Genomic DNA, 16,756 nt, shown 5'->3' on the forward strand with positions numbered 1-16,756 from the left:
CTCTTCCCGTGCAATACTCTCACAATCTTCATCAGCATTTAGCACCTGCACATTCAAACTTTATCAAACACACAAACAATTTGTCCTAAAAATTTCAAACAATAAAGATAGATGCCGATTCATGCTTCGCGATCCAGGAAGCTCCGGCAATTCCAACCACTTAATCAAACATGGTATCCACCCAGGCTTGATCAGCCTTAGGTGTAACCTTGACTCTTGCAATTTGAATTTTAAAATTTTCAGCCTTAAGCGGAGGAAAATTTGCATCATAAGCAACCACATCTGAATTCTCAGATGTTTTCACCGCGGAAGTTGAACTTATTGTGTCAACTTTTGGTTTCCAACTCTGTTTCTGTTTCTCAACTGTCATCAAATCAACACTTTTCTTAACAGACCACACTTGACCTTCTGAATGACCTCTTTTGTAAAAATTTGTTTCTTTCTGAACCTGTTGAGTTTGAACAACATTTTTAGGTTTCCAAATCTTTTGAGGTTTTGTCACACCAACCAATGTTTTCCGACTCCATGACGTTCTCATTCTGGATGTGTGAGAATTCCAGGTCTGTCGAGAATTAAACCTGTTCGGATTTGATTTCCAATTTTGATTTGAGGCAAACTTGTTTGTTGTATACCGCCAAGTTTGTCTCGAATCAAATCTGGTTGACCTCGGTTTCACACTTTCAGATTTCTGTGTCTTAACATCAACAGACTTTGGATTTGGACACTTTCGTGCAACATGGCCAATTTGATCACATTTAAAACACACTTTCTTTGACACATCTTTTGGCTGTTGTTGTTTCTTTTTCATAGCCTCAAACTCTGCATTAGATTGTTTTCCAATTTTGAATTTTTCTTCTTCGGTGAAACTTTTTCCTTGAACAAAATTCATTTTTGTCTGAAAATTTGACCTTTCAGTTCTGTTTTGATTATGTTTCTTTTTATACCCCAAACCAGACTTCATATTTTTCTTCTTAGAACCAGGTTTGTTAGAAGACCCTTTGAATCCTTTACCAGCAAACTTCGACATTTCAGACTTCTCAATTTCAACCATCTTGAAAACTTTATCAATTTTCTCTGAAATCACATTCTGAATCGGGAAAACCACATCCAAGAATAGTTTGTCCGATCCAATCATGGTATAAACCAATCCTTTTGAATCATCATTCAAATTCTTCTCAGATTTCGTGTCTTTCAGATATCCATCATAAAGATTTCCTTCATCTTCATCTTGTGATTCAGACTTACCTTTTGTAGACTCATCTTTCAAAACACTATCAACCACCTTACTCACCACCTCTGAATCATCAGCATCATCAGATTTGATGTAAGTAACATCGATACTTTCAGGTAATTGGTCAACTATGTTCAAACCCTTTGCCACCTTTTCCTCATCATAAAAAGTATAATTGTCTCTCAATGGTGGTGGTACCTGATGATATTCTGAACCAATACCCTTTTTACAAACATTAGTATCTTTGTCATCCGGTGTGATATTGAAAATACGTTCAAGAATGTACGAAGAGTTATGATAACTTTGAAGCTTTGTAACAATCTTTTCTTTTTCAGCCAAGACTTGTTTAAGATTAGCAATTTCATCAACACGCTTGTTTAATTCAATTTGCTTTTCTTTAAATTGTCTTTCATACAGTTCTTTAGTTGTTAAAGTTTCAGACAATCTTTGATCAAAACTTTTGACTTGGCTCTTCAAAGTATCATAAGCTTCTTGTACTTTCTGACTTGACCATTTTAAAGAATCATACTGTTTTTGTAATTCTAAAAACTTAGATTCTTTTTCAATGCAATCAACACATTTTGTATCACATTTTTCTTTTAAAACCTTATTTTCTTTTTCAAAATCATGACACTTTTGTGTTAATTTCTCAACTTTTAATTTTAGACTTTGCTCTGTGTCAATCCTTTCTTTACATTTCAGTTTTAACGCATTTTCAAGTTTGTTCATTTCATTATCTTTTGTTTTGATTATTTCTTCTTTTTCAATACAGGCTTTGCACTTTTCAATGCAATTCCTGCACTTGTTTTCCTTTTCTACAACTAAATCAACATCTGGTAGTTCAGAAGATTCTGTTACCTCAGTAATTGACACCTCGGCATGATCAGCTGCCTTTGTCTCCTGTATCTTCTCAACTTTTTCTTCCATCTCTTTCGGCTTTTGTTCTTCCTCAGCTTTTTGATTCTCTTCACCAGCAAGCTTTGCAACTGTCTTTACCTCTTCAATCATCTTCTTCAGCTCTTCTTCTTTTCTCTTCTTCATCTCTACCACCTTTGGTAGACTCATTTCAAAGACTTCTCTCAACTTATTCATCAACTCTGGTAGATAGCTGCTATCAGAAAGCCTTTTTGTGTTGAAAACACGCTCACTTGGAAACACATTAGTTACTGCATCAAAATCAACTTTTGACGGATCGACCACTGGATTACCCTGTGGATCCAAGTAACACTCCAACTCTTCATTCCATCTGTTGGCTCTTTGTGCTTCTTGAAATGGTTCATACAACTTGCCAATCTCCCATCTTGCACTGTCTCTTCTCCACCAGGCATCATGCTCTTCTCTTGCAACAAATGCATAACCTACAACATCTTGTTCTGGAAGAACTTCTTTGCTCCAATCATAGCCTTCATCATCATAAATGACTGCAAGAGCCCTTGATTTATCTTCCTGCTGCTTCAACCTTGGTGGTTCAGACTTATTTTGATGATAAATCGCTTTCTTGTAATAGTCTTCGTTGAACGGATTTTCAGAATCTTCAGCAACATACGAATTTCTGCACTCGCGCTTGAAGTGACCTTTTTGTTTACATTTAAAACATGTCACTTTGGATTTATCAAAACCCAGTTTAGTAGATGGCCCTCCAATTGACTTCTTCCCCGTAATTTCCATGAACCGTTGTGCTCGACGAACTGCACTGGCCATGCACCATCTGATATCCATCAGTTCCATTTCTTCGGGGTCTATTTGATCATACTCTTCTTTTGTCAAATTGGTATTTCCAATCTTCCCTGCGACGAGGCCTTCATACGATTCCAGTACAGATGCTAAGAAAACCATCTGTTGTTTTGCTGATTCTTCACTGAAGTTCTGCCCATTCTTTAAATCGATTGCGATATTACACTGAAATGCATTCTTTGAAGCAGTTTGATCTGAAGTGTTTGAAGAAGAACCACTGTGAAAACCACTGTGAAGGCTTTCATTGTTGACTGAGTTCGAACTTTCTGCAGAAAATGCTGTTTTTGGAGAACCAGCATTTGGTATATTTCCTCTGTAATAAAGTTCCACATTCTGCTGATACCCTGGACTGTTGACTTTAGATCTCTTTAACTCCAATTCATGACTTTCAAGCCTTTCAATCAGCAAATCAATCTTTAACTCATCTGGCTTGATTGTATTCTTCAGCATAAGAGCAAAATATTTCCAATCTTGATCATTGGGCAATGCATCAAACAATTTATCCACCATCAATTCTTCAGAATAGTCTATGTTATATCTAACCAACTCCATTTTCAGATGTCCAAATCTTTCTAACATCTTACAAACAGATTCATTTTTCATGCAATTGAACACTTCAAACTCTTTACGCAATAACTTTTTCTTATTCTTGACAATCTCATTACTTCCAACACACTTTCTCTCCAATGCTTCCCACAATTTCTTTGATGTTTTTTCTTGTTCAAGCAATGAAATAATATCCTCTCTAACTGACTGTTTAATCAAAGTTATCATTCTGTATTCAGCAACAACATTCTTGACATCTTTTTCTGTAAAATCTTTCTCCTCAATTAACTCTCCTCCTGCTTTCTCTGGTACTTGATATTCAGTTACTAACTTTAACCAGCTTTCAGGAGCAAAAGCTTTCACCCATCCTTCAAATCTGTTTTTCCACCAATTATAATCTTCGACTTTCATCAATTTTGGTGGCTTCTGTTGACTTCCGTACATGTTTTCGAATTTCAGATTATCCGAAATCTCTTTTGAATACTCTTTCAACTCAGCTCTTCTATCTGACGATTCAGAAGTAAACGCATTGTAGAATGTATTGTAGAATTCTTCACCATTGTTCGACATTTTTGATCTCCTGAAAATCAATAACCTGGAAGCAAACAAACAAACTTAATCAGTTCAAACAATATCAAGTAAATTGAAATACACTAACACTCGATTGTCGTGAAATAATCTTGACACTTGAACAAAATCAGATTGATCGTATGAGCGAAATCAGAATGGCCAAATAAGCGGACCAAGAACTTTGACAAACGAGCGAATCTGGATCGGACCCAATAAGCGAACCAGGACTTGTTACACAAGCGGTCCAGAAAGTGTCACTCGAGCGATTCAAGGTTGTTTATATGAGCGGTCCAAAGATGTAATACGAGCGGTCCAGAATGATTGTTCGAGCGGTTCATAAACGCGGACCAGATATCATCATACGAGCGGACCAGAATAGTACACTCGAGCGGTTCAAATAAGCGGGCCAAGTTTGTCCGTTCGAGCGATCCTAGTTTGTATGTTTGAGCGGGCCAGATGCAACAATTGTACAAATGAGCGGTCCTAAATTGTTCGGATGAGCGGTCCTAAACCTATTTTGGAGCGGTCCAAATAACTTCTTTCGAGCGGTCCAATATGTTCGAAAAAGCGATCCTAAGTTTTTAGCCTGTTTTACCCATTTTTAGTCCGAATTTCAATCTAAAACTTTCTAGGGTTTGTTATTGTCCAATAATACACGTCCTGTGAAAAATTCGTCCGATTTTAACCGTGGAAACTTGTCTAAATCGAAAAAGAAGGTGTAGAAGACAGAAAACGGATCAAATTTGAACTGAACTCTTCTTCCTGTGCTCTGATACCACTTGTTGGATCGTCGTTGACCCTGAATGAGTCGATCAGAAGAGTAGTTTCTCTAATTCAAAGGCGGAATCAGTGAATTAGATGCTCAAACTAAATATAATGCTTCACTTTATTGATTCTGATAATGTTTACAACCTGGAAGCAATTCGGCAGCACTTCGTTACAAGTTCCGAGCCGTTACAAATGAATCAACCATGCACCTATTTATAGAGATCTTGAACCGCTTATACGAACATGCCACAAAAGCGGTCCAGACAAGATAGCTTGGATCGCTTTTATGACCATTGTTCATATAAGCGGTCCAACATGATAATTCACCAGTTCTCGTTTCTCGAACCTCGTGCACTGGTTATTCTAACCTATCCTATCCTATTACAAGATACAAGACGAAGTCAATAGACGTAATGCACCAACATTCATCCACTTGTTTCTTATCACCAAAACCTAAATTACAACATACCTTATGCTTATCACGTGTAGATGATCAATAATTTCGGTTCATGCATAAAATTTCAGCTTGATTCCTCTTACAATTTGTAGGATTTGATCACACATATGTGTGTGAGTTCTTTTTAATTTTCTAATGTTAAAACATTAAGTTTCCCTTTTTTCCACTTTGGTCCCTCAAATTTAGTTTTGTTTTAAAAAGGGTTAATATCCATTCTTTTATTACGTCTCATATAAATATACAAACACATATATTTATATTTAAGTCTATTATTTTTGGGGTGTTACACTTACCCGGCAGACTCGTCATCTATCTCTATAACACATATACATAAAAATCTTAGGGGACACATAACACAATTATAGGCAACCTTAATTTTTGTTTTTTCGCCTAAACCGTATGCCCATTTAACTTACACGTGAATCCTTACTCGTTTCAAATTTACCCGACTTTCTTTTCAATATTACATTTAATACATTCCTTATTTAGTTTAATCAACCTCGCACGTTTTCATTATTTGAACTTTGCCAATTTTTTAAATAAAGTTTTAATTGACCGTTATTTTGTTTTTATTTTTCTAAATTTAAAATTTGTGATTCCTATATTCCTCTTTTGTCTTTCTTGATCATACATATTTAAAATAAAAAATACACATGTTTTAACTTTTTTTGAACGGTAAGGAATGACGTGCCAACCATCGTGACAACGGGCGCTGTGGTCAATGTCGACTATTCGACTGCCGCCAGCCCCTTGGCTCTCCTAGATACGCGGAAACCCGACCTTCACTCGTCCAAAGACACGACAGTGGAATAATTGGTAAAAATCATCTCTCATCCAAGACGAACCGATACCACCCGTATTCGCCATACACATATTTGATGTTTTAACAAAGTAGCAGGACTAATAATAATAATAATATCATATTTATTTTACTTGTTTTTGAATTATTATTATAATATGACTTTGAAATTATTTAATTTATCCCTTTTTCCCAACAATCTTCCTCATACTTACCAGGAGATGCCAGATGTATGATGTCGACCATAACATAAATGATAAAAACACCCTTCCTTCCTTCCAGTTCCAGATCCCCTAAACTAAACTCATCCCAAATCTATTTCATCATCGATCGCCACTCATCCTTTCAAAATGAGCCATCAGCAGGACTACCCACCACCAGGTATTCCAATTTCTCACTTTACAATTTGTAACAGCAAACATCATGTTAATTTATTACCCGTTTCGTTTCGTTTCGTTTTGTTTCTTACAGGATACGGGTCAGTATACCCGCCACCACAACACCCATCTGCACCACCTGCCCCTCCACCGCAGTACATGGGTTACCCGTACCCGGATCCATCAGGTCCAGGTACCGGGTATACATATCCGCCACCACCTTATCAAGGTTATTTTAATAATCAAAACTATCCTCCACCTCCGCCTCAGCCTCCTTACCAAGTTTACCATTGTGAACATCATCATGATTATCAACAACAGGATGATGCCTCCTGCTCTTCTTTCTTCAGAGGCTGGTATGTACTAGTATAGTATTATTCATAACTTATATGTTTCATCGATCTTTTACATAAATATAGGATTTATTTTACTGCGGGCGATCTGGGGTTTAACCGAATTTTTAACAAGGGCGATCGGGATTTTTGCCTACAAGTTACACAAATTAATTTTTAAGGGGTGCCTCCGCCACCAGTGGCGAAACTTGAAATTTACGACCATTGGAGTCTTAAAACATACTTTTATTTTTAAAATATTGAGAAAAAATATAGAGATGCTACAACGAGTCTTTAAATATATAAGTTTACGGATTAGGATCAAATACAAAAGATCCTAATTGTAAGAAGTGTAAGAAGGATTTATAGAGTGACAAGTGTCCAATAACCTAAAAAGACCCCACTACAAAAAAAAAAAAAAAAAAAAAAAAAAAAAACCCTTAAACATCCACCACCACCAAAAACCTAAACCCCCCCCCCCCCACATCACCCACCCAAAAAAAAAAATATATGCCGAGGGGGTGGGTGTTTTGGGGGGTGGGGGGGTTAGGTTTTTTGGGGGGTTTTTTTGTGAGGTATAGTTTTTTTTTTTTTTTTTTTTTGCCGGGGGTGGGGGGGGTTAGGTTTTTGGGTGGTGGGGTGGGGGTGGGTGTTTAGGTTTTTGGTGGTGATGTAGTGGGTTTAGTTTTAGCTTATTGGACACTTGTCACTCTATAAATCTTTCTTACACTTCTTACAGTTAGAAGCCTTTGTAGAATAACTTGACACATAAGTTTACTATTCATTTTCTATATAGTTAAGAGGAAAAGAATAAAGGAGTATTATTTAAGCGAATGAAGGTGAATCGGAGGTTTAAAAGATGAGATAAGTTTTAGACAGTTGAATTATAGAGAAACCAATATGAATGGTTTCGAAATTAGGTTAGGTGATGGTTGGTTGATATGGAATTGGACATTTTGTTTTGCAGTATGGCTGCTCTTTGCTTCTGTTGTGTCTTGGAAGAATGCTTTGGTTAGGGATGGATGCTATTGTTTCATAAGGCCATTATGGGTATGTGTAATTTTGGTTTATATTATTACTGGTTTTATGGTGAAATTGGACGAGTTATGCCAAATTATTTATACGTTGTATATGTTTGGTTTTAACTTTTAAACCTTGAAATGAAATGGATAAGAACAAGAATAAGAAGTGTTAATCCAATAATCCTTGCAAGAATACATCCGTCTCTGAAATGGTGGAAATAATCTTGACTCCAGTGTGACGGTCCATGCAAGTTGTTCATTATAACAATTGGTGATCCTTCTGGTGTACTATATTGAGTGCGAGTGTGAATGTGAAAGCGACTGCTAACCTCTCACTGTGATATTTAAGAGATCCTACTTTAACTTCCCGTTTACATTTTGAAGAATCACACTTGTGCCTTCTTCCATAAAACGTCAACGGTTGGTTGATTTGTAATGTGAATGGTTTCTTCAAGGAAAGAGATTAATGGAATCGTGTTTTGAGTACAAGTCAAGAAAGGTATTGACACAAATATGCTCTAAACTAAGTTGGATTTCATAACAAGTGAATTAAGTTGGGCGCGTAAATGAATCCAACTTGTACATGTTCGTTTGTTCAACTTTAACTAAATGAACATGAACACTTCGACGAACAAATTTTCTTTTCTTGCAAAGAGTAAAGCACATGATTCAAAATCTAAGATTGGGATGCAGCGGAGGATCTTAAATCGAAATGAGTGAATGGGATGTAAAACAAATTTGGTTCTAACATCTGTATAGTGCTTTGGCTGATAAACTGATGGGTCTAACAAAGAGTTTTAAAATCTGAAATCAAATTTGTTCGAAATATGTAAATTAAAGAACTAAGGGTATGTACTTATGTTCATTCATTCAATTAAACGAGCAATTGGGTAATAATGTTCCCTTATATTGCATCGAGTCTCGAAAGAAAATCCGATTTGCTAGTTGTTTTTGGCTCTACTCTTTTTAACACACACACATCCACCACTTTTTGTTTTTCCTTTGCTGCAATATATACACACAAAACAGCCGAGGCAAATGTGAGTAGCATAAAAAGTTTAACAAGCATTATTTCCAACACACATTTGGCCTTAAAAGAAAGCGAATTGGTTTCCCTTTCCATTGTTGCAAAGTGAATTTGTTTTATTAATTCCTTGATGACACCAAACTCGGACTCATTTTCGAGCACAAGACGACTATCAACCAAAAGGATGAACGATAAAAAGAACGTGGTCAAATACACCTCACATGACCACATTGTGGTCATCATTCAGAAGCAAACATCTTTAGATAATCAAAGTCGACAAAGAACGTCCGGATTTCCATCGGCCCAAGTTCCACTACTAGCTTTTCAGGATCAACACCACCTCCCCTCACAATCTTGGCTTCTGATGAATCTTGCGTTTTCCAGTTTAACCTCTTCTTCTCCATCTCATCTCTTTCTTGATTACCAGATAGATTCATTTCCGTCACTTTGCTTATCTGGAAAAGAAATCACACAAATCAAAACGACAATCCTCGTTGGCATCAGCCGTCATCTATATAACAATACGTAGTTAAATACCTTTCTATTTGGGAATAACTTCTTCAGCTCCACACTTGCCATTACAGAATAATCTTTGTCCTCCCCCACCTGTACAAACCATAGAACAAACACCCTTTTAAGTATAATACAAAATGTCACATGACAAATTACAAGGTTCTTCAAATAAAACATGTTAAAATTAAAAGAAGACCTCGTAAAGATGAGCCAGACGAAGGAGTACTGTTCCACTTTCAAGCTCCTGCAATGATCAAATACAATAGAATTAACTTCGTTTCCGCTCCCTGAGGTTTGACATTTTAACACTTTTTCCCCAATAGTTTAAAAACTTCCAAAACACTCCCTGGAGTTACCATTTTGTCGCCATTTTGCTCCCTGATACTAACCTCATTAAATATTTCAGTTAAAAGTAAGGGCGTTTTGGTAACTTTACATCTAATCGGAAGGGTAATGTAAAAAAGGTGAAATTTTAGCTGCCAAACAATCTAAAAGACCGAAACAACGAACAATCAGGGCAATGTATACCTGTAGAGTTATAATTGCTGTGTTGTTAGGCAAGCTATAGGATGCATCAATCATCGAGAAGGATGATGCATGAGAACTTGTCCAATCATTTCCTTCCTGCAAGAAATATATATATATAGAAGACACATGAATACACACATATAGAGAGACCCAAAGGATACACACACAAACAGAGGGAGCAAGGCTACACAAGAAAATCGTATTACCTGTTCTGCAAATGCTAGAAGGAGTGGAGAATAAATTTCTTGACCAAGTGTGCGACGCCACTTGGCTCCATCTCCCTTGGGATCGATTCTAACATAATACTTGCCTGTGAGCTACAAAACACCATACATGAATACACATCTCGCAAAGGAAAGAAAACGACTCGATATTTAACTTTTTTTTTCTTTTTTATATGAACAAGTATTACTATTATACAACATGCTTACAATCAAGCCCCTGCAATCATCGACGACACATATTGTCTCGTTTAGCACCTCACCAACACCTTTGGCATCATCGAATAATAGCCTCCTGCAAAAACAAATTAAAGAGACCAATAAATTAGCTTGTTAGATATTCTTCTACAAGATTAGCCTATCACTAATGATGGAAAATCATACCTATGGAGCATTAGTTCTATTTGACCATCTACTAAACTCGAGCCACCTACTGCACGATCTACTAACACCGAAAGTTCCGTACTTCCGTCCTCAACATAAGCTCCAAGGTTTATCTAAGCAACAAGTCAAAACAATAATGAAAAAGCCAAAAAAGTTACTGAATATTATGAATTATTATATGAGCACGTACTGGGTAGTAATTTCCAGCAACTGGCTCATTAACTTCCAGATCCCAGTCAGTTCTGTAATCGAGAAGCTGCAAACCATGATTTATATCAGGCTAATAGTTTAGTTGACTCAACTATTAATCAAGAGAGGAATATTAATCTAATATTAATAAAAGAATCATGTTAATGCCACATGTCATTCTCTACTTAAAATTATATCATAATGCCATGTGGTATTCTCTCCTTTAATATTAATATTAATATTATTATTAATATTAATATTAATATTAATATTAATATTAATATTATTAATATTAATATTATTATTATTATATCATATTAATATACAATTTATTAATTTATACACAACAACAAATAAATACATTATTGTTATTATATCATATTAATATATCCAATTTATTAATCTATACATAAGTATAGATAGATACATAATACATTAAAATATTTGTTTTATACTATTGTAGTATTTTATTTATTTATTCTTATTTTCATATGTAACATTAATTTTTATTTTTAAACATTGTGATCAAACCAAATTTGGTTATATACTTGTAGACCTAAATTGTGTAATCTAACCAAATAATTTGTTTGCCAATAATTACACACAGGTATCTCTTAATTTAGCAATATTACTATTTTATTAATAATATATTAGAGTAATATCCAATTATTATTATTAATATATAACACATCTGGTGTCTGATAAAAAAAAACTTTATTGCGAATATAAATCTTTATTCAATGAATTTTATACCGCCATGCCAATAAACCTATAAAAACGAATATGGTATAAAGTTTAAAATTTAAATTATATTTTATATAATTTAGATTATATTTTAAATTATTTTTGTAATTTAATATCAACAATGATTAAGTTAAATAGAAGATATTTACATAGCTTTTTAAGTTCACATTTGAGCGATGATATAAATTAATGGGGTGAGTTTTATTTGGATTAAAAAACACAATAAATTAAAGAAGTAAATAGACAAAAATGCCCTTTGTTAAACTGACTTTTTTGATGAAGTTAATGGGCTGGATGAAAATAGCAAAAACAAAATGCAAAACTCAGGAACAAATGAGAAAAATTGTTATTGCTATTGTTATTATTATCTATTCGTAATTATTATATTATTATAATTATGAATTATTATTATCTAAGTCACTAGGTTATAGTCTATGCGTTACACGAGTTTACGTAACATATTGTCTTTGTTCAACTCGTGTAATACGCGGGTCTATAAACTAGTATACAAATTGTAGTTAATACCCTTTTGATGAAGTCTCTCCCGTTAGAATCGGTATAGAATGTCTTGTTTGTCTTTAAGCTAGTTGTGATCTGAGTAATTAATTCTTTCCCAACACCATCATCTATAGGTATAGGTCCAAGCTAGCACCAAATTGTAGAAATATGTAATTAGATGATACGCACTTGTTACTTACATCATAGAATCAAGCTAACACAAAACTTACCATAAACTCCATTTCAGCATGCTCCTTATCTTTGTATACACGAGTGAGCTGTGTGCAAAAGCTTTATATAAAACATGAAATTGGCTATAATATGCTACACCTTCAACAAGTAAATACCTGATGTATCCACGGCTTGGTCTCTTGATGCAGCTCATGCAATAGTGGACCCTTTATAACTCTAAAAGCTTTCTGTAACAAAACTTGCAACATGTAATGGAGTTGTTATGTTAATCACCCAAAATAGGACAACAAAAGGAGAATGCTTACCTGTCCTGCAGGTTTTATTGGAAACTTGCCATTAGGACGGAAGATGTACGCTCCAGAGGCCTTCAAAAAACAAGAACGACTTCAGAAGATGAACAAACTTTATTTATAGACAAATTTCAATCTACCTGATTTGTGCTATTGTGCCCGGCATAGTAGCTGTATGAGTATTCAAAGGATTCTTCAACCTTGAATCGTGTGCCAAAAAAAAAGATGTTAATATTACGTTTAATAAATATAATTTGATTTAGTAAATTATAAATACCATGGTTCTGTTATTGATATAACGTGTAAGCTTTTCCTCCTCTGTATCAAAATGCAGCTTTAAATTCCCACTACCAATAACTGCAATTCTATCACCAGTATCTGAAGTAAAATTCCACACGGTTGCCACTGTTGCACTTGTATCTGCTAATCATTATCACAGGTATCATATATTCATATTATCTCAACTTCTGGACAACTTAAATTACAAATTGTAACAACAGATTCAATGAGTTGACCTGTGTCTTTGGCAGTTGAGACAATGTAGGTGCTGAAACCGAGAGGTGGTACAGATGCCGTAAACGCAAGCCAATAATGCGGTGTAGTACTTGGAGTTTTACCGGTATATGCTTGAACATGGTAATACCTATTGTCCAATGGGGGGCTGTGTATGGGAGTAAGCTGTGATTCAATTTCTTTTCCGTCTGAATCCCGGACCATTATTTCACGCGAAGTAACCTGCAGCAACTTCGCATTATATTAAACAGCCAAGACATTAAAAGTCAAAGTAAAAAGTCAAAGTCTAGATCAGCACGCACTGGAAATCGGACAACTTCTTCTCTCTTCCATCCTATAGGGTTGTAGACAACCACCACCTTTAAAGATAAGAAAGATTAATATGATAGTTATATATGCATCAAACAAATATAAAGTATTAAACAAAACAGAGGAAGATTATGCTTACCAAACTCTTTCCATCACCGAGAACAGCTTCTGATGGAGGACAATAAGTTATGTTAAGGAGAGGACACTGAAATTATCAAATTACGAATTAGTCATTGGACATATTTGTACTCAAAATTACTAATAAATACCTGCTGAAACGTGCCAACGGATTTTAATGCTGTTAAAGACGCCAACGAAGAAGCAACGACTTCCTCAGCTTCTGCATAGCCCTTTGAGATACGCAATGCATAATCAGAAGCCACGTGTTGCCTTTGTGTACCGCTAACTGCATCGTGATGTTGAGCGATTGCAAGAGCATCGGCTAGCGCATCTGTATTTGGTCCGGAACTGTTCCTGCCTTTGTAGAATTCTAACTGCCTTGCTGCCTGAATTTGTATCAACGTGAGTGAACTTAACAGAACATATGTATTATTAGAAAAAAGAAAAGAGTTTTGATACAACTTACCGTATAGTAACCACTGTTTGTCCTGACATAACCTTTAAAATTTGGCCTGCTAGTAAAGTATCCAGTCCAATAGGTGTTTGCTTTATCGGCATATCTAAAAGTTTTCATTTTGTTATTTTAGAAATAAGATGATGAAGAGGGTACAAGGTATCAAAGTGTTTGACATTGAAGGATAACATTGTACTCACGGGAAGAAGTCATCGGTTTTCAGAGGCCATGTTTCATTAGCTACATATTTTGCATCTGTGTAAATCGATGGGGTAGAATATAGTGCATTCACACGCCCATCCTTAACAATAACAACGGACTTATTAGTTTCTTCACAAGTAAGCTTCACAAAAGCAAAGATAAAGAGTATGTAAAGAAGTAAACCGCATTCAAATATAAGGGGCAATACCAGGTTAACGTAATGTATAAATTTGTCTATCTGCCTGAACCATGAAACTGCATATTGATAGCGAAAGTCGGTTCCCATTGCCCACATTATATGGTTTGTCCTTGTTACATTAGCCTTCAACAAAAATAGAAACATAATTAATTATATCACTATTTATAACTACAAAAAGGTCCCAGTGCATATAACAGAGATACAGGGTTACAGACTTGAGCAATGGCAGCGGCTACAAAATCATTGACCCGTTCTTGAACATTGTAGTCAAAAAGGAGATGATCGTCCTACAAAACAGTATAAGCAAGCAACCAAGCAAAAGAATCAAACATAGAAACCAAAGATCAGACAAGCTAAGTGTGTTTAATGTCTTTACCTGAATAGGTGGAGATACATCATTTATCTCAAATGTGAAACCATCCGGGGGATCATAATGTCTGGGAAATATACCGGTAAACAACTGCAAGTCACCACAGAGAAACATCGTTTACCAAACACTTAAACCTTAGCACCTAACTAACAAACAATACATCATCAATAGCAATCAAAGTATGCAACATGCCTGTGAAGACGAACCAAGAGACTTGGAACCCCGCCATACAACCTCAAGAGTCTTTTCAATTTTCCTCTTTTCCCTATCTTGATAATCCATTCGAGCAAAGAACAGTGAGTCAAACCCCACCTTCAACAAAAAGGAAGCACAACATATCAAGTAAACATTCACATCCCTAATCTTGAATCAGTTGATCAAAGTGCATTATTATGTATACCTCAGCTCCTAGCAAGTAAGCTTGAACTGCAGAGTGACCGAACGGATCGATCTGCCAACCAACTCTCGGCTTTTGACCAAACTCCTTATTTATAAACATGTGTCCCAAAGTCGTCTGATCGATCAAGTCTACGTAATGCGGTGTGGCCTCATCGTGCATACACATTCCCCCATTTCTTAAAACCACAATCAAAATTAGGGCTAACTACCATATCTAATACAAGAAAATTAAAAGCTCAAAAGTAAGTCAACACACATAAATTCAAGTTGACCGTTATTAACAAGCTCCTTGACCTTATCCTTAAGTATCTCACTCTGCTGATTCCACCATCGCTGAAAAAACGCCTGCAGAAAACAATCTTAGATCATATCTAATACATTGAAATTAGAGGTAGTTAAATGTAAATATGGCTGGCTATTATATAAAGCCTTCTCTTGTAACCCTAATCAACACAATCAATACATTTAATTAACAAAATTCAGTAACCTAATCACAAATAATATAAGGAGAGCTTAGCTTAGCTTACGATTTCAACGTAGATGAACTTGCGATTTTTGTCATCGAGCAAAGCGGAAATGACGGAATCCAAGACGTTTTGAACACAGGCACCCTGTGTAAATGTAATGAATGAAATCAGACAGTTAGTTAGTAGTGATCATCATATGCATGCGCGCATAGATAAAAAGGAGTTGAGTGTACTCGAATTGAGTTATTAGCACCGGTGTAGTACTGATCGACGGTTTTGAGCCAGCCTACGTCATCATGAGAGTGAGGTACGAGATGAACATTGAGTTTGTTAGGTTGTATTGTTTGAGAAGTGTCATACACCATATACTTGCAGTCAATGGCGCAGATGAGTAGGAGGAGGAAGAATGAGATATTGAGTAACGGCTTCATCGTCTCCGGTGGCCGGATTTGCAGCATTTGGTCAGTATAGATACAAGTCAAATAGGTACAATAATAATCATAGTTGAGTAAAGGTAACGTTAACCATGGTATAATTATGTTATTTTGTTGATAAAATATTTGTGCACCTACACCAACCTGTCTACTTTGAATAATTGTGGATAAGATTAAGGTATTTGTTGTTTAAACTATGAGTCAACACATTAAAAGATATGTATTTTAAAGTTCTTCGTTTATGATGATGTAACCTAAAGTATAAAGGGTTATTGGATTTTAATAATCTAAATTTTACTTGTTAGCCGATAATAATCCCAATTTTTAAAATTCCCTCCAACGATCCCAACTTATAAGAATTTGTCCTCCATTGATCCTTTTATAACATATAAGAGTTTGACATTCTCAATAGATTCAAGTGCATCTGCAGCCTCCTTAATTGAATTAAGTGCACATACAGTTTGAAAAAGATCGATGGTAACCAAATTTTTACAAGTTGGGATCGTTTGAGGGAATTTTTAGAGTTGGGATTATTATCGACCAACTAGTGGAACTTAGGATTATTAAGTGCATATGCAACACTAAGACATCAAGATGGGACTATAAAGTATGAAATAGTCGAACGAAGACAAGAATATTATCTAGACATTGTAAAAATCATTCTTTATGTTATACCTAAACTGCACTTCGTACCTTTCACTATGAAATCAGCAAAAACCAACCTTTATGTTCATGTTTTGCTACAGGTTCAACCTTTACTACTAACACCATTAGATTTCTTGGTTAAGTTACCTCACATGCTCTGCATGTGAGGGTATTAATGTCTTTTCCCATTTCATCAATACAATTTACATATTTATTTATGTAT

At 35.4% G+C, this 16,756-nt stretch overlaps 2 protein-coding genes across 2 annotated transcripts; one reads left to right on the forward strand and one right to left on the reverse strand.

Annotated features, from left to right (window-relative positions):
- Positions 1-6,303: 6,303 nt before the first annotated feature.
- Positions 6,304-8,014, forward strand: LOC110878464 (cysteine-rich and transmembrane domain-containing protein WIH1). Its single transcript, XM_022126767.2, has 3 exons — positions 6,304-6,486; positions 6,577-6,838; positions 7,782-8,014. Exons 1-3 carry the CDS (start codon positions 6,456-6,458, stop codon positions 7,828-7,830), a joined length of 342 nt encoding a protein of 113 aa, XP_021982459.1. The 5' UTR covers positions 6,304-6,455; the 3' UTR covers positions 7,831-8,014.
- Positions 8,015-8,920: 906 nt separating this feature from the next.
- On the reverse strand, positions 8,921-16,038 carry LOC110878463 (alpha-mannosidase At3g26720). The gene is made up of 28 exons (XM_022126765.2): positions 15,688-16,038; positions 15,515-15,598; positions 15,244-15,332; positions 14,989-15,163; positions 14,781-14,900; positions 14,595-14,678; positions 14,434-14,505; positions 14,228-14,341; positions 14,019-14,119; positions 13,831-13,924; positions 13,514-13,750; positions 13,384-13,449; positions 13,238-13,294; positions 12,938-13,157; positions 12,700-12,842; positions 12,563-12,622; positions 12,438-12,497; positions 12,288-12,359; positions 12,171-12,218; positions 11,968-12,087; positions 10,700-10,765; positions 10,510-10,622; positions 10,336-10,420; positions 10,111-10,221; positions 9,905-10,000; positions 9,573-9,620; positions 9,401-9,469; positions 8,921-9,318 (listed from the first exon to the last, which is right to left on the reverse strand). The coding sequence occupies exons 1-28, from the start codon at positions 15,910-15,912 to the stop codon at positions 9,103-9,105; spliced, it is 3,045 nt and encodes a 1,014-aa protein (XP_021982457.1). The 5' UTR covers positions 15,913-16,038; the 3' UTR covers positions 8,921-9,102.
- Between the last annotated feature and the right edge of the window lie 718 nt (positions 16,039-16,756).

Source organism: Helianthus annuus, chromosome 9 (assembly GCF_002127325.2).
Source record: "Helianthus annuus cultivar XRQ/B chromosome 9, HanXRQr2.0-SUNRISE, whole genome shotgun sequence".
In the NCBI taxonomy this organism is placed as follows: domain Eukaryota; kingdom Viridiplantae; phylum Streptophyta; class Magnoliopsida; order Asterales; family Asteraceae; genus Helianthus; species Helianthus annuus.